Below are 22,565 nucleotides of genomic sequence, written 5' to 3'. Positions count from 1 at the left end.
AAGCAATTGGATATTGCAAACATGTCTGGTGGTGGCATCAACTGGTAAAATCACTTTGGAAAACAACTTATTACCTAGCAAAGCCAAATGTGCACATATCTGTTGAACCATCTTTTACCATGCCTGGGTAAATAACCTAGAGAAACGATAGATAGAAACAAGTACACCTCCGAAAGACACTATTGTCCTTAACAGAAAAAAACTTGAAAGTATTCCCAATGTCTAGGGATAGAAGAAAGGATAAATTAATTTTGATATATTAATATAGTAGAATAACATACAGCAATAAAACAATGAACTGCAGCCATACACACATCAATATGGATGAATCTCAAAAGTATAACGTTGAGTGAAACACAAAGAATTTATATAGGATGATACTATTTTATGTATGTATGTATTTATTTATTTAGAGATGGAGTTTCGCTCTGCTGCCCGGGCTGGAATACAATGGCGTGATCTCGGCTCACTGTAGTCTCTGCCTCCTGGGTTCAAGTGATTCTCCTGCCTCAGCCTCCCTCCCGAGTAGCTGGGATTACAGGCACCCGCCACCACGCCCGGCTAATTTTGGTATTTTTAGTAGAGGTGGGGTTTCACCATGTTGCTCAGGCTGGTCTCAAACTCCTGAACTCAAGTGATCCACCCACCATGGCCTCCCAAAGTGCTGGGATTACAAGTATGAGCCACCACATCCGGCCTGATACTATTTAAATAAATAGTATCAAAAGCAGGTAAAACAAAACAATATATTATTTGGGAAAACATACATTTAGGTGCTAAAATCATTAAAAAATGCAAGAAAATAATTAATACAAAATTTAAGATATTTACAAACTTTCCCCCCATTGAGGGGAAAAAAATGACAAAGACAAAGTCAGTGAAGGATGCCCAGGGGCTGCAAAGGCACTGGCGATGCACTTATTTTAAAGCTGGATCATAGGGACATATGACCCATGATATACAATAGAAGTTCAGAATAAAAATAGTGGAAGGGAGGGTAAGTCTGATTTAAATTAAGTCCAAAAGACAGATTGATTCAAGGGAAACAAATCAGAGAGGATATTTTTTTCTCAAGTCAAAAAAAACCCATCATTTCTTTTCTAAGACAAAGAAGCCTAACGAAGGCCTCATGCAGTACAGGAAGTGAATGTTAAATCCAAAAGATGCTGGTTTGATTTATGTTTTAAAAAATTAAAAATAAAAGCAAAATAGGTTCGTCTCCAGGCAGAGCCAGGTGTTTCTAGTTGGCCTGGTAGTGTCGCGGCTAGAAGGGCCATCATTACGGGCTGGGAGAGGCTGGGCAGCCTGAGCAACATCTGTAATTAAGCAGGTGAAGTCTGTCTTCCAAGCTCCAGCTGCTCTGCCAATGACCCTGGTGACCCAAACCCACCTATTACAGGCAGTTCTTGACTTTCATCCCTTCAGCCTTCAAACAGCACACAGGCCACACATGGATGCTCAGCCGTCAGCTGGCGGTCACATGTCACAGGATGCTTTCTGCCAGCCAAGCAACTCAGCCACCTCCGCAGCTTTGCCATTTTTACCTGGCACTATTTACAACAGCCATTCCTTAATTCATATGACAAATATTTCCTAAGGACTACTGTATCCTGGCACTGTTTTAGGTCATGAAAGTACAGCAGAGATGAAAATAAACACAGACCCTGCCCTGATAGAGCTTAGATCCTAAAGAGCTTGTACAATTATTTGAATAGTTTATTGCCTCCTACCCTTTGAAAAAAAAAAAAAATGCTGGGTGCAGTGGCTCATGCCTGTAATCCCAGCACCTTGAGAGGCCAAGGCAGGCAGATCGCTTGAGCTCAGGAGTTCGAGACCAGTATGGGCAACATAGCGAGACCTCATCTGTAAAATAAATAAATAAACAAACAAATCAATCAATCAAAACAATGAATTAGAAAAAAAATTAAAATGTGGGCCCTTGTGATGAGAGTGATAGATCTACCTCACAGCATAGAGGCTCACAGGGTACACCATCGAAGCTTTAGCCTCAGCCGGGCGCTTCCAGAACTTAAGCAGGTTGACAGGCTGCCCAGATGATCACGTGAACATTTAAAAAAAAAAACTCTTTTAAAGAACAAACTGCTGGAAATATTATCAGAAATTGTTTCTGAACAATGAGACACAGTGAGGGGATTTTATAATGCATTTTAGTTTTCTGGTAATGGAATCCTCCATGATAATGTTCAACTGAATTATTCAACTTTCACTCCTTTGACTTCCAGAAGCATTTTTAGAAAGCATCACGTGCAACTTAGGGAACCAACTGCCTAGAAACCTAACTGTTGGTCCTTTATTAGTACAGCCACTATGGAAAGCAGTACGGAAGTTCCTCACAAAATTAAAATAGAACTACCATATGATCCAGCAATCCCACTACTGGGTATATATCCAAAAGAAATGAAATCAAATGTCAAAGAGACATCTGCACACTCACATTTACTGCAGCACTATTCACAACAGCCAAGATATGGAATCAACCTAAATTCCCATCTAATGATGAATGGATGAAGAAAATGTGGCACATCAGCACAGTGGAATATTATTCAGCCATAAAACAGAATGAAATCCCATCACTTGCAGCAACGTGATGAACCTGGAGCATATCATGTTAAGTGAAATAAGCCAGGCACGGAAAGACAAACACTGCATATCTCACTCATAGGCAGAATCTTTAAAAAGCTGATCTCATAGAAGTAGAGGGTAAAATAGTGGCTACCAGAGGCTGGGGAAAATAGAAGGCAAGGGGGATGGAAGGAAGTTGGTTGGTGGGTACAAAGTTACAGTTAGACAGGAAGAATAAGTTTTCCTGTTCTATTGTATAGTAGCATGACTACAGCAAATAACAATGTGTTGTATGTATCAAGAGAGCTAGAAGAGAGAGCTTTGAATGCTATTAACAGGAAGAAATGATAAATGGGCCAGGTGCGTGGCTCACGCCTGTAACCCAAGAACTTTGGGAGGCCGAGATGGGTGGATCACTTGAGGTCAGGAGTTTGAGACCACTCTGATCAACATGGTGAAAACCCGTCTCTACCAAAAATATAAAAGTTAACCGGGCGTGGTGGAGGACGCCTGTAATCTCAGCTACTCGGGAGGCTGAGGCACGAGAATCACTCGAACCTGGGAGGGAGAGGCTGCAGTGGGCGGAGACTGTGTCACTGCACTCCAGCCTGGGCGACAGAGTGAGACTCTATCTCAAAAAAAACAAAAAAGAAAGAAAGAATAAATGTTTAGAGAGGGGGATATGGTAATTACCTTGATTTGATCATATACAATGTACACCATGCATTGAAACGCCAGAAATATATACAATGCATTGTATCCCAGAAATATATGCAATTATTATGTATCAATTATAATTTCTTAAAAAGTTTTTAAAAAGAAAGACAGGCTTAGGATTCCATCTTTCTATAAGGGTTTTGTTTTTGTTTGTTGAGGGAAGGGAGGGTTGGCCTTTTAAAGCACATGGAGACTTTAAACCATCATCATCGTGAAAGCCCTGAAGGCACGATCTCCAGCAAATACAGAAAGTAGGTCAGTGTTAGGGGCAGCAGTCAACAGCCTTACTGTGCCCCACCTCACAGGGGCAAAACATTGTTCAGCCCATTTATGGCAATACACCACCCACTGAAGTGAGAAGCTTTCTACCCAAAACAAAACCCCTTTTCAAGTTAAGAAGCTAAATTCTTCTCAGAGAAACCTCAGTCTCTTTCTACTCCTGTGGCTTCCAGACAATACTCTCGTTAGTTTGAGGAGAAAATCTTTACGTCACAGGACACACGAGCAAGCACGATGAAAGGATGTTTCCCCTAAAGTCAAGGGCTTGTGTTACCATTTCCCTTTCTCCCAGACGGACCTGTTCCCAGACACACACCAGTGCACTGCGTTTTAACAAACTCCACGTGTGCAGCTACACAAGAGAGACATTAAGGAGCAAATCCTGATGTTACAGACTTTTTCACTTCTAAAAACCTTTCTTAGGAAGGGTTCACACAATTGGGGGTTCATTCAGATAGGGAGCTTCCCTAGTTCTTTGGGAACAAGGTTCAAATTTTAATACTTCCATTTTTGCCTAAATTTGTAAGATTTTAACTATTCTGTAAATACCTACTAAGATCCAACTTCTTCCCTTTTCCTTTATTTCATACACTCTTTTTCTCTATCTTCTTACAGTGTAAGCCTTGGATTTTTAAAAAATAAAATAAACACTGCCCTATCAGCCTCCACTTGTATATATTTATGGAAGTTATTTGTTACACCCAGATCTTACAAAAGATCATTAAAAGAATAGTCTTGTAGTAGAACAAATGGAAACATTGGTTCATCAAAACCAGAAAAAAGAACTGCAATTATCCAATACAGCCCTCCAGCTAATATATGAGTTTGTTCTACGATATTTCAAATGCTCATTTGGTCTCCCCTTGAATACCTCCAGAGATGAACTCTCTACTTACTGCTCGAGTGTGTTTAACTGCTGGTGAGCTCTGCTTGTTGGAGACTTTTTCCATACACTCAACTAAGCTTAAATCTGCCTCCCTATAACTCCTTGTAACCCCTGCTATCCCCAAGCTGCAAGAGGAGCCACAGAATAAGTTCTCTTTCTATTCCACTTGGCCACACTTTAAGTTTCTAAGACACCTACCAGGTCTCATCTACTATTAATATTAAGGTTCCTGTTCTTCAGCCAAGAATAACTGGGTCTGGCTCCCTGGGGGTAAGTGTAAGGAGAGATTAGGGAAATTTCTCATGGTCTCACACCTGTATTCGGCAAGTCTTCAATCTGAGAATTCAAATTCCTGAGCATTGGCTGAATCATTGCATCTTAATGCAATTCTGTTGAAGGTCAGAAATACCCAATGATTTGTTTACCTTCAATAGGCTAGTTAGTAGCAGCTAGGAACAGAATCCAAGCTTCTTATTTTAATGCAAGGATTCCTCCCACTCTACTTCATCATGAAGCCACCTAATGCTAATTCAGCATAACCAGTTGGGGTTCTTGTGCCCAGTGCTATTGAGGCCCTGGAATAAGCAAGACCCCCGTAGACTTAATCCATGCCTCTCTATGGTAACCTGTTTCACACTGGGTTTTGGTGGTCTGTCTCTAGGTCTGGTTCCCCACTGGACCGAGAGGCCCCAAGTACAGGGACAGTCCTTGTCCCCATGCTTGTTTTGTGTAGTCAGAATGGTAGGATGGTGCTCCTGGCTCAGCAATGCCACATTGCAAGGCCAGCAGGGAGCCACACTGCACCAGGCTAGCTCTCAGTTCTGGACCAGTACAGGAACCTCTGCCCTTGTGCTCTTACATGCGGCAAGCAGGGCACAACCTGGATTCCAATTATAGGTACAATATAAATATGTGAGTACATGGTTGTATAGAAAGACACAGAGGAGCGTGGGGGCAAATCCAGTGTCATGAACCAGGGGAATGCTGGTGGGATGGGCCCGTGTGTGGGAAGGCTCCCAGCAGGTGGCAAACTTGAGGATAAAGAAGTGGCTAAATAAACAGGGAGAGGACAGGGTGTTATAACTGGAGACTTGGTGTGCATGCAGGCCCTGAGTGGCCTTGCAAAGTCCCTAATAAGCATCTGGTACAGTAAGCTTAAACATTCAGATCCATGCCCACTCATGAAATTGATTGTACAGTGGAATATGAAACAACCGATTATCCAAAGCAAAGTCAGTCCAAACACCTTGTTTATCTCAGTAGTTTCCTTTAAAAGTGACAGTTTTTCCTGTTATTTTCATTTAGTCATGCATTCATTTATCCAGCAAGTAAAAATTATGCCCCTACTGTGTACACAGCACCTAATCCAGAACTCTACATTTCCCCTTCCATCAAAAGCAGGTGCGACCTGCCTACCTCAGGGGAGATCACATCGAGGTAAGTTCTAGCAAGGTCCCTGGGTGAATTATTTTAATTAAAGCCCCAGGAACAAGGAAAAAATTAGCACAGTGGGATCAAATTCAGGCACCACTCAATACTTCAGGATATTTATAGAAAAACAAACACGAAAACAAAAAATTCAATATCCTGACTGGCTGCTTTTAAAAGGGTTACTTAGTGCTTTGTTTTCCTGGTATAACTGTTTCTTGTTCTCTTCTTGGAAGAACACTGATGTTGTCCATTTTGACCTTCTCAAAATGGAAACTGCAAACTATGAAAGCCAGAATGAAAAATCCAAGGCCTGGGCATTTCCCAGCTCACTAACAACACTGATGCCTTCTCAACTCCTTTCCTCATAAGAAAGGAGAATAGGGAGGGAGAAGATTCCAAACAGAAAAGGATTCAAAGGCATTGATTTCGAGAAGGCTAAATGATCGGGACTCGAGAAAGAAAAATCTGCACATTTCCTTCTTAGTTTTCCATCAAGCAGGAACTGGTGCCTGCTCAGCATGGTTCAGAGGCGGAACATCTCAAGGCTTCCAGTCTCCTGCTACTCCAAGTGAGGTTCAGGGACCAGCAGCACAGGCATCTCCTGGGAGCTGGCTGTTAGCAACGCAGAATCTCAGCACCCATCCTGGGCCCCCTGAGTCAGAATCTGCATTTTCACAGGCTCTCCAGGCAATTCACATTCTTAAGCTCTTTAAGCCTCATTTTTCCAATATGTAAAAGAGGGATGATAAAACCTACCTGGCAGATCCATTTAGCCTTAAATAAAATAATTTCTGCATTGAGATCTGGCTTGAACATTTTTATTATCTCCCACTTCCCCCTTCCAGGTGCCCAGCTGTATGCAAACCTCTCTTGGTTTTGACTCAGAACTACAGAGCTAGACGAAGCCCTTAGTGCCACCCCTCTCTGTGTACAGAGCAGGCCAGTGGGACCCAAGTAGAGTAAATGACTTGTCACTGGACATCTCCTGGTTTAGAGCTCCCGGAGGGCAGGACCTATGTCTTTTTCATCTTTGTTTCTTTAGCTCTGAGCATGGTGCCGGGGCAGGCAATAGACTCTCAGTATACATCTGTTGAATGAATCAGTCAATCAAGTAATTAACTAATTATGGAGCAGGAACTACAATGCAGAACCCAATAACAGATGGATATACCTGAAAGTAAATTTAACTTCCCTTGAGTTAACTTTTTTAAACAGTTTGAAACAAATTCACACTTGGCTAACAGTAGAGGTCATGGGGTTTTGTTGCAGAGAACATTTCTCCCTTTGAACTAAACATCACCATTATTTTCAATGTGAGGAAACACACAAACTTGAATGCCTGGAAAGTAGGTATGACCCATTGGTAGCTGGCTTGCCCTACTTAGCTAGGTAGAAGGGCAGAGCTAATGAAAGCACTCTGTCTGGAGAGATGACCAAGTTTGGGACAAGTACCAGCGGAGGCTAAATGCTGAAAAATACTGCCATCAGAAACGCCACTGTGGGATTGTCCATCCAGAGAGGTGCAGGCAGGGCTGGCAGGTGAAGGCAAGTGGCTCCTGGAGTTACTGCTCTGAGGGGGTCTTGCATCACTCACTTTGCAGGAGCCCAGGCCACCTGGCCCACCTGCCTCTCCATGGCAGGCGCATTCAGTCCTCGGTGACAGGCATAGCCCAAGGGAATCCTGAATTTCAACATAGCCCTTTATCCATTAGAGGTGTCTATCAAGCAATACATGAATGGAGAGCATTCTTTGTGGAGTTCCCTGTCCTTACACATGGTGTTCTGTGGATTCAGTGAGTCACTTCTCTCTGGCAGGGTTTGCTGGAGCCTCTTGTAGCCTCTGGCCATGGGCAAGTCACTGTGTGAATGCAAATGGTCACATTTCTATATAATTCAATTTTTTTCAAAATTTCTAAGTAATAAAAAAATTAATAGCTCATTCACATACATGGGAAAGAAAAACAAAATAATAAGCTTGACAAGAAATGTCTCCTTCTTTCCAAATTTTCCCTTTCCTTTCCCCAGAGACAGCCACTGTTCTCAATGTGCTGTGTATCCTTGCAGAGACAGCCTACAAACACACACACACACCCCTCTCAAACACACACAAGCATATCCACTTGAATGTAAGCCCCATGAGGGCAGGAATTTCTGTTTCTATTGTTCACTTATGCACCCCCAGTTCTGAGAGGAGTAACCAGCATACAGAAAGTGCCCCATAGCCATATGCTGAATGAGTGAATGCATACATCCCATGTCTTCCTGAAAAATTCAAATTGTGGTCAATCAAATCCTAGTCCCTATTTATTTTATCTCCTGTTCAAATGAATCTTCAGTGGGCAGTGGCACTATTTCCTCAACCAAGGAAAGAGGATTACTGTTAGTACCTGCATTTCAGGGTTGCCGTGTGGATCAGCGATCACATGGAAGTGTTTGTGGCTGTCATTTACTGACTGCCTACTCAGCAGAGCCTGCAAATAGAAGGGAGGCTCCTTGGTGGTCCCACAGCATCCTGCCCTACCAATAGCTACCCAACAACTAAAACACAATGTGCTTACTGGTCTATTGCTTGCCTCCTTCTATCAGAGCATGAGCTTCCTGATAGCAGGCACTGTGTTCGTGAGCTCTACATCCCCAGGGCCTTGTATATATTAGATAAGCAAATAAATGATGCTTCCAATCAAAGAAACGGAGGATGAGGGGGAGACAGAATAGGTGGTTCAGAGACATTCATTCTCACCTGTGTGCACATGGGCACATGTACACCCCTACACTGGCCCCTACGAGCTCACACCAAAGGTTTACATAAAGGAGGAAGATAAAAGCCCCAGTGTCAACAGCTCGATTAAAAATGGTGAATGCACTTGATTGTGAAAACGTGCATGTTTCAACAAAGGTAGGTAATAAGGAAAATCAATAAAACTGTTAGCACTGGCCATTTTCAACTGGATAAAAGAATAAAGTAATTGCTCCTGAAAGACAAACAACTCCAAATTAGGTTAAATGAATGGAAATACCCTTTCTTTTAAGCCAAATCATGAGGACATCAGCAACAATAAATGATTAAATTAGGAGCCATTTTGAGCCAGTATGATCTCAGCTGCAAACAGGAATTTCCAGAAACAATCTTCTTTATAGGACACAGAAATGATACAGAGCAAGACAATAGAGATAGAACTAGAGGCCATGTGGGACCCACTTCTTGACCAAGGATCTATTAGAAATCCACCTTTCCGATAAGCTTATTTCTTCAACATAACTATGCTTCCTTCTATTATTTTATTAGTAAGACAGGCACACAAGTCCAAAGGAAATATATATCTATGCCCCTGTAATGGCAGAGGGGAAGGAGGCTCTAGTAGTGATCAAAAGAGCTCTGCTCTCCAAACACTCAAGATTCAGTTCTGTTTCTCATCTGCTAATGGTTGGCATTTGGTGTTGTTAACCATGGATGATTCATTTCAGAGGAACTGCTGTGCATCTAGAGGCTATTTGGAAGGAAATGAGGGTTTCTTGGCTTATGTTTCATCAAGCATCTCAGCAATGTCTCTTTGTGACATTAGAAACTCCTAGATGGGGGCTTGGTGCTCACTGTTTTCCAGTTGATCCCCTTGGTCTCACCTGGTGCATATAGTCACTTCTAGGAACAAGAATTTATTCCATCAGGACCAAAAATAGAGCCAAAAATCCCAAGACACAGAGGCTTGCTCCCTGGATCTGAGAGTCAGTCACAGGAAGAAGTTATGCTGGGGTGGGGTGTGGTAACGTGGGGTGCATATTGTAAGATCAATGTTGTTGAACATCTGGATTTTGTTATTTTGTTGTTTTCTGGACTCCATGCACTGCCAGGGGATCTAACATGTCCATGCATGTCTAGAAAGTCTGTGTGGTGAACAGGATCAGGATCTCATTGCATAAGGCACAACATATGAGGGAGCCTGATCAGCACCTTGGAGCTGGTGTCTGGCTTTGAGGTCCCCTGTTTGGGAAGTTGGAAGCTCTCCTTAACCTCTCAAGTGACATTTCTTATTAAAGACTGAACAGAATTTGAAAACAGAAAGTGTGGGAGTATCTGGGCTTGATTGTGGGATACCTCTGAAAGACTGGAGAGGAAGAGAATGCTAAGGATGGTAGAGGGATTGCGATGGGACTCTATGAGGTTGCTGGGCGAGAAAAGAGACCACAAAGACCATGATGGGATGCCTGTACCTGGGCTTGATCTTCTAAATGCCTCAGTATCAGAGTTGTAAAATGTGCTCTGCCCAGTGTCCCAGACTTGACTAAACTTGACCTAGAACACTCCTTCCCATTGTAGGTCATGGTGGGAGAGAGACTTGACCCAGAAGTCACATCCAGAAGGAACTGCCTTCAACCTTCAGACAGTTTAAAGATTTAAGGCATTTCATTTTCTTGTTTGTATAGCATGAAAATTTCTGTCTGCAACGCTGATGACTGCCTTTGTTTGGATGCTCCTAGAGAGCTCACACTGCATCTATTTAACTTATCCCATCTATCCAGCCATCCCCAAAAATAAGAGCTTCAAAGTTGTCTTTGATAATTATGACACAATTCCCTCCACTCACAATGGTCTTTCCACTTCTTCCCGGCCAATCCAGCCTGCCTATCCTTTCCTTTCCATCCCAAGCCTTACCTCTTTCTTGACGTTTTCCTGGGTTATTTTGGTCCCAACTTTTTCCCACTTGGAGAACTCTTGGTAACACCTAATCAAACACACAATGTCTTGCATTGTTCTCTAATGCTTTCATCCTGCAAGTCTAGGGTGCCTAATTGAATTGCAAGCTCCTTGAAGGCAAAGGGTTTTATACTTCTTGTGAATACCATCTCCCATTTTCTACTTCCCTCTCTACTTTCCATTCCCCAAGCCCAACACAAACACAAAGCTGGGCACATTTCTTGAAATGCATTGGTAGGCTGGAGGCGCTGACTCACACCTGTAATCCCAGCACTTTGGGAGGCCAAGGTGGGTGGGTCACAGGAAGTCAGGAGTTGGAGACCAGCCTGGCCAACATGGCAAAACCCCGTCTCTACTAAAAATACAAAAATTAACTGGGCATGGTGGTGCATGCCTGTAGTCCCAACTCCTCAGGAGGCTGAGGCAGGAGAATCACTTGAACCCAGGAGGCAAAGCCAATAAGCCAAGATCCTGCCGCCGCACTCCAGCCTGGGTGACAGAGCAAGACTGCATCTCAAAAAAAAAAAAAAAAAATGAATTGGTAACTACTGGTCATTTGAATGAACAGTTCTGTTTAATTTTCTACTAACTAGAAGACATTGGATTATTAATGTAGAATTTAGAAGAAAAGAGGTAAAATTCTTATGAACTGAAGCTCCAGTGGGGCTCGAATCTGAGAGAACCTGTCGATATGCATCCTGCCCACTGGCTAAGACAGAGTTTCAAGAGAAAAACCTCTTTCACTTTGATTTCAACCCTGGAGGCACTGCTCTAATGTCTGCTATGGACTTGGAGTCTTCAAGTACAAAACCAATGTCTCTAATAAGGAGGGCAGGTCAGTAGGAAAAATTACTAACCTGCTGGGATTTGAATCAGGTCTAGTTTCAGACCAAGACTTAGCTATGGATCCACATTACAGACAACCTGAGAAGGACCCAACCTTGAGCTCTGACCAAAAGAGCTTTTATTTCTAACACAGTGGAAAAGGGATCTGCTTATTTATGAAAGAGACTCTCTGGTCACCTTTGGATTCAAAGCTAAGAACTTTGGCTTTATATTTCTATTAAAAGCTTTCTGAAGAAAAGAACTAAAATAAAAAGATCAAACGAGGGGTGGGGTGGGGAATCAATACCATGTGGCAAACTCATTATTGGGGTCATGATTGGAAGCAGGACCTGGATTGTGGCCCAGCAGGGTCTCATAATCAACCTTTTGGCCTGGAGCACATCATCTGACCTCTCAATTTCACCATCTCCCACATGGAGGCAATACCGCTGGGAACTTGGTAAAGCTAAGAGCTCTACACACGTTATTATTTCAGAACCAAGCAAAGCTGGTTTGATCACGTCTGTCTGTGCAACTTGAAAAAAGTCCAGAAGAGGTTGCAAAGATGAGTTAAGATTTCTAAAATATCCCTTCTGAAAGGTTAAGGGATTTGATTGATTCAGCCTGGAAAAAGAGATATTGAATAACTGTCCTCAAATATTTAAAGGCCTTTTACCCAGGGGCTGGTGAGAGGATGTGGACCACATGTTCTGGTCCACACTGAGCAGGGATGGGACAAGCCCAGGCTCTGACAAGGAGAAGCCTCTAGCATTAAGGGCCATGGAATGCAAATAAGTGGCTCAGGGATGCTAGAGAATGTCCTTCGAGGAATTACTTTACTTGGGAGAGGATGAGGAATAAATAGAGTGACAATAGGCAAAACTGAGGCGAGGCCTGAACTCTGCAGAAAGCAATCTCACAGTCCCTGCCAGAAAGATTACTCTGTTAAGTCCTCTTTGGTACCTTGCTCTGTTCTTGGCCCTTGTGAACATGTCCCACCCCAGCGTCAGAAACCTGCCCTCGAACAGTTTCCCTGAATACCCTGCCTTATGCTCCTTCATGGGCACTGGGTAGAGCTATGCCAACCTCTCTGCCCTCAGGCCTCCAAGGCTTCATGATATTTACCGAGCATCTCTTACATGCAAGGGCACTGTACTAAAGTACTGTTCTTATGACAATCCTGGCCTAGCACCTAACATAGGTACCATTATCCTGTGTTGTAGGTGAGAAATCTGAGACTCTAAGCTACTAAACACTAGGGCCAGGATTTCAATCCAAGTCTGAGGGACTCCTAAGGCTGTGCTCTTTCTCCTTTATCTGTTGAGTCCCACAGAGGAGACTGACCACTTTCAGCCTGTGGCTGCAGAAAGAAACAGGGTGCCTCCTGTTCTGTGCTCTTCTGCTTCCACAATATGCAATCCCTCCAGAACTTGACTTTTCTGTATGACTTGTGATATATGTGTTGCAAAAATCATTCCTATTCCTTTGTATCCTCTGTATTTTGTTGGAGAAACAGTTTGGTAATCCAAACATACAATGAGGCGTACTTGTCATTGCCATTGTTGGTTTAGATGCTGAAGAACTCTCCCAGGTGAGCATGACACCTGGATGCAAGGCATGGGAAGAAGAACCTATCACTCCCCAGGTCAGGTCCCGACCATCTCTCATCTGCAAGCCTGCGAATCATGGGGCATTGCCACATTATTAAAAAGAATAAGAAATAATATGCAAATTACATCATATCAAAGGAAGAAATACTAACAAATGGGCACAGCAGGAAACCATCATTTGCACAGGTGAGAATTACATTGCTGTTTTACGCTTCTGTTACCTGGGCTAATTATGCTTTGATTTAAGCATCTGGAGAGCCTGGCGTGCCATGCTTACCAGAACTCCTGTGATTATTACTTACAATGTAAGTAAAACACGGACTGAGACTGGAGCTTCCCATAAGAGCATTTTGAGCAGGTTTGCTACTTGGTATAATATAGGTAAAGTGCCTAGCACCATACCTGTCAAAACGAGTCCATTTCTTGCAACTCCTTTTTTCTGTACATATTAGCCAGCCCTCAGTCCAGAGCTCTGACAGATGTCGTATTCAAATTGTACCAAAGGATAAAATCACATGGCCGGAAATGACCTTAACTGTCATCCAGCCTGACCCCCTTACATCTGGGGTTAGGATGCCTGGTTTAGCCAAAACACACACTGGTCAGATTCCATTATAGTGAACTGCACAGGACATGCAAGCAGTGGAATTTTATTAGACAGTTAGAAATCACATTAGCTCCAACTCCAGCAGACATAAACGCCCAGGCTTTCTAACAGCATGTGAGCAAGGAAAAGAATCCTTCAGCGCATCCTAGAAGAAGGGGGTGTAGTCACACCATCTCACCCCCACAACTCTCTCTGAGTTCCTTGGAATTTGCATGTGTTGTAAACTTTGTGCAATTCCCATGAATGTATTTTTTTCCATTGATGGGGCTGCAGCATTTGAGAGATGAGAGCTGAAGGGATGCTTGATGGCGGAATAACGGAGTGGTGAAACTTCAGCTGTGCCTCATTTCAACTCTTTCCCTTTCACAGAATGCAGAGTTAGGTATTTTCACTAAAAAAAAAAAAATACTTAGACAAGAATCTGTGAAAGTCCACAGTCTGTCAATCCAGGAGGGTGGCTGTGACAACCTGCTTCACCCCAGACCCATCTCACATGGTTTAGGTATGAAATGTCATGGCTTCTCATTCTCTAGGGCCTCCCCTTGCCCTCCCAACTCTTCCAAAACCCCCTCCAGGCTAGGAGCCCTCACAGTCCCAGGAACAGGACGGGAGAACAGACATGTATAACACAAACAACAAGAGCAGCTTCTCAGAACGGATTACTGAAGGTCCTACCCACCATCTAAAGAAAGGATCCCAAGTCCAAGAACAGCAATTAAAAAAAAAAAAAGACCAGAAAAATGTCTTCTTTTCTTCAGAGCAACACATGCTAGCACTTTACAGACTCTGGCATGTGTCAGCATTTCTGAAGTAAACTCTATTTTCTTTAGATGAAAGAGATTTAAAAAATAGACTCAGAATTTAGCCCAATGGAAATTGCTTTGGCTATTCACATGCAATAAGCTGTGGAAGCAAGCAGAAAAAAATCAATTGCTTCTGATTTATTTATTCACTCATTTGTCCATCTCCTTTCCCTGTAATGTAAAAAAGGATGTCTTCTATAATTTTGCAAGTCATTTATCTTTTCAAAGAAAGAGAAAATAGTCCCAGCCTCCCATTGGTTGCTCAGCATCTTGGCACAGGAAATACATATTTAATTAATTATCATATTGCACACAGATTATGTAAGGAAAAAAGGGGATTGATTTTGCCCATCAAATGTTTCGCCAGTGTCTAGAATCAGGAGGCCACACTGCAAAACCTTAAGTTGGGTCTGGTGAATTTGGATCACTTGCTATGTTAAAAGCAAGGACAAAGCTTCACCTCACTGCTTGCTCTAATTCTTAAGTGGGGTGGTGGGCACACTGGTGCTCATTTAATTTGTCTTTAAGCCCTTTTGTAGGTCTTAAATATTTCATATGAAATATTGTTAAATCCTCAAATCTTCTACAACAGGTTCTATTCTGGGCAATTCAGAGCTGAGAACAGAGAAAGGAAGTTGGAAATGCCAAAATGTAATTGCAATAAAGAGCAGGAAATGTAAGCAACCAATTTTGGAAGGCTGTTTAAAGTTTTAAACCTATGCCAAATAATTGAGATCTATTAAAAGGGGGCTTAATTCTATTATAATCCCCATATATACACAATTATTGAATTCTTCCGAATACCTGTTGAGATTGGGTGATAAATTAGCCGAATGGAAATCATCAGGCACCACTGTCAAGCATATCATTTGACTAACTGAATATATAATCCTTCCTTCTATCGCTGAGCTTTAAACTACAGACTGTGTGTGGGATTGTGACTTTGAGCTTGTGATCCCCAGTATTCTGGGGAGATGTTGTGAAAGGCCCAAGTGTTCCAGGCAGGAGAGCTGAGAGAGCTGAGTGTCCATCTTTCCCTTTGGGACACAGTCCCCAAACACGGCTTGTTTCTCACTGCCAAGAGGAACTACACATTGTCTTCCAATATCCCTGCCATGGCATTAAAGCCAACTGTTCTGTCCCCCTGCCCACAGATGGAGGAGCAGTAGAGAAAAGATGGCCACAATAACTACATTTCAGTCTGAATTCCAAATCTTTCTTAGAGTGTAAGTCGGTTACTATCTCCTTGTTCCCGTTTGGATAAGGTTTTATTTTCTAGGCTTCCCTTCTTCCCTTAACTGCTCAGTCCTCAACACCCAGCAAGTGCTTCAAAGGTCTTAAGTGTATTAAGTGAGCAAAGAAAGGATTGAAAGAAGAAGGTATAAGAGGAAAAGGGTGTAATACGCCATCTAATCAGTCAGTGGGGAGCAGATGTTCCCTCACCCCCCATTATTTCTCTTTAAGAGCAGAGCTTTTGCCTGTATAAAGAACTGGTAAAAGAAGTCCCACTTCTATCAAAGCTCTAAAGAAGATTCTGAAGTTTGTCACCTTATTTGTTTCATTTCTGGATGCCGTTAGACCAACTAGTTTTACTTCCTTCCCACCACACACACACAAACCCCACGCAAGCCTCCTGGGAGAGGCTGCCCCACCGCTGAAGCCTGCCTTGCACACAGCATGCAAAAACGCCCGTTTTATTGGCCTCACGTGGTAAGTCCAAAATCTTCCCTCTGCTCCACCAAAGTTAACAGATGGCTGATCCCTTTTGGTACACAGGCGTAAGCATCTTCAAAATAACCTTTTCCTTTAAAGGATGCCAATTAATTAAATGTCACTATAACGTGTCCTGGCCAAGGAGGGAAAGAAGAGACCCAGAAGGCAAAGGGCCAAGTGGAAGAGAACAGGGATGGGAGGTCACACTCTCCTACCTTCACCCGACGACCCTGAGAGATCGATGATCACATACACTCTTCCTTCTGGCTCCAGATCAATCTGCAATTAAGAAAATGACAGTGACTCTGTTAGTGCATTGTGTGGACAACCTGAGAGTTCTACAACATTTCTACCCCAAACTGCTAAAACCTAGAGACACAGCTCCATGTAATTCACCCACCTACAATGTGTTGAGTGCTAGGTGAATTAGGAATGAAAGAGAATCAACATTTACTGAATGCCTACTGTGTTCCAGATGCAGACCTGGGAGGTCTGATGCATACCCCATAGGTAGCACCATCCCAGTGGTTCTCAACTGGGGGCAATTTTGCTCCACAGGGGATGCTTGGCAAACATCTGGAGGCAGTTTTGTCATGATTGGAGAGAGAGAGTGCTGCTCCTGGCAGCTAGTGGGTGGAGGCCAGAGATGCTGTTAAACGTTCTACAGTACACAGGATGACCCCTCGCAGCAAAGAATCATTCAGCCCCAAATGTCATCAACGATGTTGAGGTTGAAAAAGTCCTATGTTATCCTATTTTACAGATACGGAAATTGTGCCCAAATTCCAAGGTAAGTGACAATGCTGAGATTCAATGCCAAGCCTGTCTTGAGAAACCCATATTCTTTATACCACACAAACTGCTCCCAGGGGAAATAAGAGAAGCATTAAGACACTATTCCTGCTTTTACGGCGTTTATCATCTCATTGCGAAGTTAAAAAATGGAGAACAATGCTGAACCCAGCTTAATGATGAAGGATGGAGAACACCTGATAAAGCATCTGAGGAGCCTGAAATCAGTGTAGAAGAGGGAAGGGAAGGTATGCAAGGCATAAGAAACAGCACAGGCACCCTCACTTCCTCCCTCTCCACCTCAAATCCAGCTAACTACTTATAATATACAGAGACAGAGTGGTGAAATAATCAGGTAAGACAAAAGCCAGAGGGCTAGGCCTCTTGTAGTTAAAGACATCTATGGAAAGGACTGAACTATCCTTACAGAAACTGTGTTCTCTCTATAAGAGAGAGTAGTAACTCTGGAAACTCTGGATCACCAAGTCCCCCTGCTAGCCTCTCCGCCTCCACAATCCCATCTGTCTACACAGAGCTTTCATTGGTTCATAGTGCCAGGCTCTCTCCCCAACAAGCTGTGAATATCTTGAGGGCAGGAACCACTATCCCCCTCCTTTTCCTTTTGCACTATCCCCAGCAAAGAGCAGGTACACATTTAGCAAGAATTGCTTCAGAAGAGTCAGTCTAGTCGATATCTCCTCCTCCTTCAAAGTCAAGGTCAATTATCACCTCCTCTCTGAAATCTATCCAGATACGCCCAGTCAGAATTAATTAGCCCCTCATCCGTGTTCCCACAATACACCAGACACATCTTACTCATGGCTCCTATGATGGTTAATATTGAGTGTCAACTTGATTGGACTGAAGGATGCAAAGCATTGTTCCTGGGTGTATCTGTGAGGCTGCTGCCAAAAGAGATTAATATTTGAGCCAGTGGACTGGGAGAGGCAGACCCATCCTCAATCTGGATGGGCACCATCTAATCAGCTGACAGCGTGACTAGAATAAAGCAGGCAGAAGAAGTTTGAAAGACTAGACTTGCTGAGTTTTCTGGCCTTCATCTTTCTCCTGCGCTGAATGCTTTCGGCCCTCAAACAGACCCCAAGTTTTTCAGCTCTTGAATTCTTGGACTTTCACCAGGGATTTACCAGGGGCTCTTGGGCCTTCAGCCACAGACTGAAGGCTGCACTGTCGGCTTCCCTACTTTTGAGGTTTTCGGACGCGGACTGGCTTCCTTGCTCCTCAGCTTGCGGACAGCCTATTGTGGGACTTCACCTTGTGATCGTGTGAGTCAATTCTAATAAACTCCCCTTCATATATACAAAAATACATATATCCTATTAGTTCTGTCCCTCTATAGATATCTGACTAATACAGCTCCTATTAAGCTGTAATACTTTGTCCATCTACCTCTCCGTCCTGCTAGACAGAAAGTATGATAATCAGATTTGCATCCCTAGTTCTTAGCTCACTGTCTCTTAGGAAACACCCAGCACACACTTGTGGAGGTGGGAAAAGGTTCTGTGTTCAGAACTTCCAGAGTCTCTTCTGGGATCATTCACTCTCCCAAGGCTCCGTCCCCAGGAAGAAAGGCAGGCATGTGATCTCTACTGACATTTGAACAAGGGGAGAGGAAAGATGAGGTGGCTATACCATGAGCACCACATGTCCCCATGAGACAAAGCAACCAGCTGGAACGATGTTCTCTGAACTCTCCCAGCGTCTCACCCTACACACAATCCAGGAGGCTCCCAGAGCCACTCCAGAGCCCCATCTTGTTTCCTGACTCAGCCTCTAATAGTTGGGAGAGCTTAAGGTTTCCCTCAAAATTTCATTTTCATCCACAAGACTCTTCAGTGCCTCATGGGAGAGGCCACTGGTGATAGCTGAGGTACTCCGTCAGCACAGGAGTGAGGGAGTGCCATGAGCAGGCCTGCACTGCCCCTTGGGCACCCCGGGGGAGCTGCTCACCTGAGTTTGGGATCTTCGGTTTTAAATCCAGATGGGAACCAAATACCAAATTGGTAATTCTGCACGCTGCCTTTCTCATTCCTTTCTCCCCAAGAGTCCATGATTTTAAGTTTCTGGGTAAAAAAAATATTCTCCAGAATTCTCACCACTAGTGCTGACCCTCCCCAGCCCCTGTAGTGAATGACAAACAGGAAAACCAACAGTCGGCTGTACTGAATAGAGCCAAACCAGAATCTTCTCCCTGCCAAAGTTCAAAAATATCAGGGGCCCTCTTGCCCAAAAGCATGGAATTTAAATACTGTATGCCTTTTAGAGATTAGATCATCCCTATTAAACCCTGCCGGCAAAATGAAACTCTTTCTCATATCCTCCAACTCAAAGATTTCCCACGACTGTGGACTTTATTGGCAAAGTACAAGGCTATCCGTGTAAAGCAGGGAGGGAGAGAGCAAAGGAATGAGATGGGCTTCGGAGCCTATCCAAAGGCAGGCACCATGCCCATCTTTGCAAAAGGGGAGTGAGAACTCGTGGCAGGGAGGACAGGTCATTCCTGATAAAATGTATTCGGATATTAACATTCAAGATAGCAATCAGAAACCATTTTAGCACCCACTGCAGCCTCAGTGCTGGTGAACTGCATTTCCAAACAGAAAAATAGAAATTAAGCTATTAAACATGCCAAAAGCAACAAAGAGCTTTGCAGCATGAGCAGATGGCCGCAGATCGCCAGCCAACCCCCAGCCAGCCAAGCGAGGAAGCTCTGAGAATCCAACCAAGGTGGTGGGTCTTCAATGACTGGAGGGGTCACCGAGTATGAAAGATGGTGAAGAGTGTGACACAACTTCACCGCTGAATTAGTTTAATCATAAATTCTGCTCACGATTACATGGTCCAAATAACGATGCAATGTAGGTACCCAGCCCTGCACAACCCTGCAAGCTGTCCGTCAGCATTGGCACCAGGCAGCTGGCATGACACAAAAGCAGGCTCGCTACCTCCTCCCAGCCATTCCCAGGGTTAGTTCTGAGCCCCTTCTTTGCACCAGGCTCCTCCCAGTTCTCCCAGATGCAACCCAATTTATCAAACCTCCTTAGACCTCATACCCCAACTTTACACATCTTCCCAGCTACTATTTCTATTTTCTTTGACTATGATTCTCTTTCACACTACGGTGCCTCAGCTACCCCTCCAGCAGGGGCCAGAAGCAAGGCAGTCAAACTGGGGGAGACAAACACAGCCTTTGGTGTCAAATCAGGGCAGAATCCATTTGGTCCTTTATCAGTTGAGTGACCTCAGGCAATTATTTACTCTTCCTGAGCCTCTAGCCTCTTCATCTGTGAAATGGGTTGTCATGAAAATTCCCTGAAACAAACATGCAAAGCACTTGGCACCTTACCTTAGTTTAAAAAAAAATTTTTTTTTTTAACTGAGCACCCAGGAGACACTCTGCACGTGGTGGGTAAGAGCAGACTTAGTGGCCATGTGGCCTGGAGCAAGCAGCTACCCTCTCTGTGTCTCAGCCTGCTTGTCAGTGAAATGGGGCTGCTGTGAGGTTAAATGAGATAGTCTATGAACAGTGCTTAGCAAAGACACCAGGCATAAAATAGTCATCACTGGTGCAGTTATCATGAAAAAGTCAAGTCTTCTGCTTCTTGGTCCTATGTTATTTCTACTATAACAAGCTTTCCTCAACGAAGTTGGCATTATTACATGTAATTCCAGGACACTTGATGACTTTACAGTGTTGTTGTGAGTATTAAATAAAGAACTAAAGGTCAGGTGCAGTGGCATGCAGCTGTAGTCCAAGCTACTTGGGAGGCAGAGGCGGGAGGATTGCTTGAGCCCAGGAGATCGAGGCTGCAATGTGCCACTGCACTCTAGTCTGGGTGACAAGTGAGATCGTATCTCTAAAAACAATTTTTTTAACTAAGGTAAGATTTTTGTTTTTTGTACTTTAAAATCCAAGGTAAGAGTATTATATGTACCCTTTCTGGGGGAAACCCGGGGCAGGAAGGGCTACACCCAGGGTATACCTGGGCATCAGGAGGACCTGTGGTACTCATGAAAGAAGGGCAACAACACCTACTGTGCCTCTGACACCATGTTGGGCACCTTACCTGCATTAGTTCATCCATTCTCCTGTGAGACAGCAATATTCTCTATTTTTCTGATGAAAAAACAGGCTTAGAGAGCTTTCAGCCAGAATTCTCACCCAGGTCAGCCTGGGGCACAGAGGAGAGGTCGACAGAGCTTGCAAGTCACACTCACAACCCCCAGCCCCGCCTGGCCAACTGAGTCTCCTCTGACAATCCAGTCCAAGGTACGTTCTCCTTCCTTCAACCCTCCCGTCCCCAGAGTGGGCTCATTCCCCTTTCAGGTGTCACTGGCTTCCCCAGGCAGACCGGGAAGGCAGAGCAATGCCTCAGACACCTTGACCACCCCACGGTGCTCTCAGGGGAGGTCTGGGCAGCAACGAGAGTGCCTCTCATGTGAATTAGGAACGTGGCAATGGGGAAGAGCCCGACCCACAGCAAGCCCTGAAAAGACAATCTTAGAAAAACAAAAAGATAGGGACTTTTTTGGGGTGATGCTCAGTCACTTACAAAGCCCCTCATATGCATTCATTTATTCATTCCTCACAATTAATCTGTAAGGTAGCGAGTTTTGTTATATTCAAAAAGAAATTTTTGAGACAGAGTCTCGCTCTGTCCCCCAGGCTGGAGTGAAGTGGTGCCGTCATGACTGCAGCCTGAAACTCCGGGGCCCAAACCTTCCTCCCACCTCAGCCTTACAAAGTGCTGGGATTACAGGCGTGGTAACAAGTATTACTAGTGCTGTTGAACATCTGAGAAAGCTGGGGTTAAGGAAGATAGGCGGCCATCATATCATGCAGTGTGCTAGTGAGGTCACACCAGCTGCACAACCCCAGGGGGTGCCATTCACATCTACGTCTGTACATGAGATCCCTGGAGCCGGACTGGCAGAATCAGAACTTGCTCCCTAGGCCGGGTGTGGTGGCTCACACCTATAATCCCAGCACTTTAGTAGACTGAGGCAGGTGGACCACTTGAGGTGAGGAGTTTGACACCAGCCTGGCCAATATGGTGAAACCCTGTCTCTGCTAAAAATACAAAAATTAGCTGGGTGTGGTGGCACGCACCTGTAGTCCCAGCTACTCTGGATGCTGAGGCAGGAGAATCACTTGAACCTGGGAGGCAGAGGTTGCAGTGAGGCAAGATCGCACCACTGCACACCAGCCTAGGCAACAGAGCGAGACTCAATCTCAAAAAAAAAAAAAAAAAAAGAACTTGCTCCCTCAACTCCTGTTTCTCAGACTCATGTTCCTTCCTCGACACCACACCTGCCCAGCAGGAGCTCTGACAACCACAACAGCAAAATAGAAAGGACTCCCCCTGTGCTGCCCTCCAGGCTGCTGGCTGATGTGTTGCTCTCAGCCTTCCGTGTGATCCACAGGTATCTGTACACCTACATGTTGGGGGTTATTGGGTTCAAGGGAAGGGAGGTCTAATATACAAAGTCGAGCTTCCTAACCATAGGTTCAACTTTTGCCTGAGATGTCTAAGCAAAACTTTCCTCAGGACAGCCCACAAAGATCTCACAGGCCCAATTTGAGTTTCACTTCCCTTCCCATCTG

The 22,565-nt window shown here is 44.0% G+C and overlaps 1 protein-coding gene across 2 annotated transcripts in view; it reads right to left on the bottom strand.

Annotated features, from left to right (window-relative positions):
- PRKCE (protein kinase C epsilon) overlaps positions 1-22,565 on the bottom strand; it is a 526,340-nt gene that overhangs the window by 316,700 nt on the left and 187,075 nt on the right. For both annotated transcript variants that reach the window (XM_026456102.2, XM_023223844.2), the window contains one exon: positions 16,363-16,426. In XM_026456102.2, coding sequence (XP_026311887.1) covers positions 16,363-16,426 — 64 coding nt within the window. The remainder of the gene's footprint in view (positions 1-16,362; positions 16,427-22,565) is intronic.

The sequence above is a fragment of the Piliocolobus tephrosceles genome, chromosome 15 (genome assembly GCF_002776525.5).
Source record: "Piliocolobus tephrosceles isolate RC106 chromosome 15, ASM277652v3, whole genome shotgun sequence".
Taxonomy (NCBI): domain Eukaryota; kingdom Metazoa; phylum Chordata; class Mammalia; order Primates; family Cercopithecidae; genus Piliocolobus; species Piliocolobus tephrosceles.
This window is presented reverse-complemented; position numbering and strand designations above follow the sequence as displayed.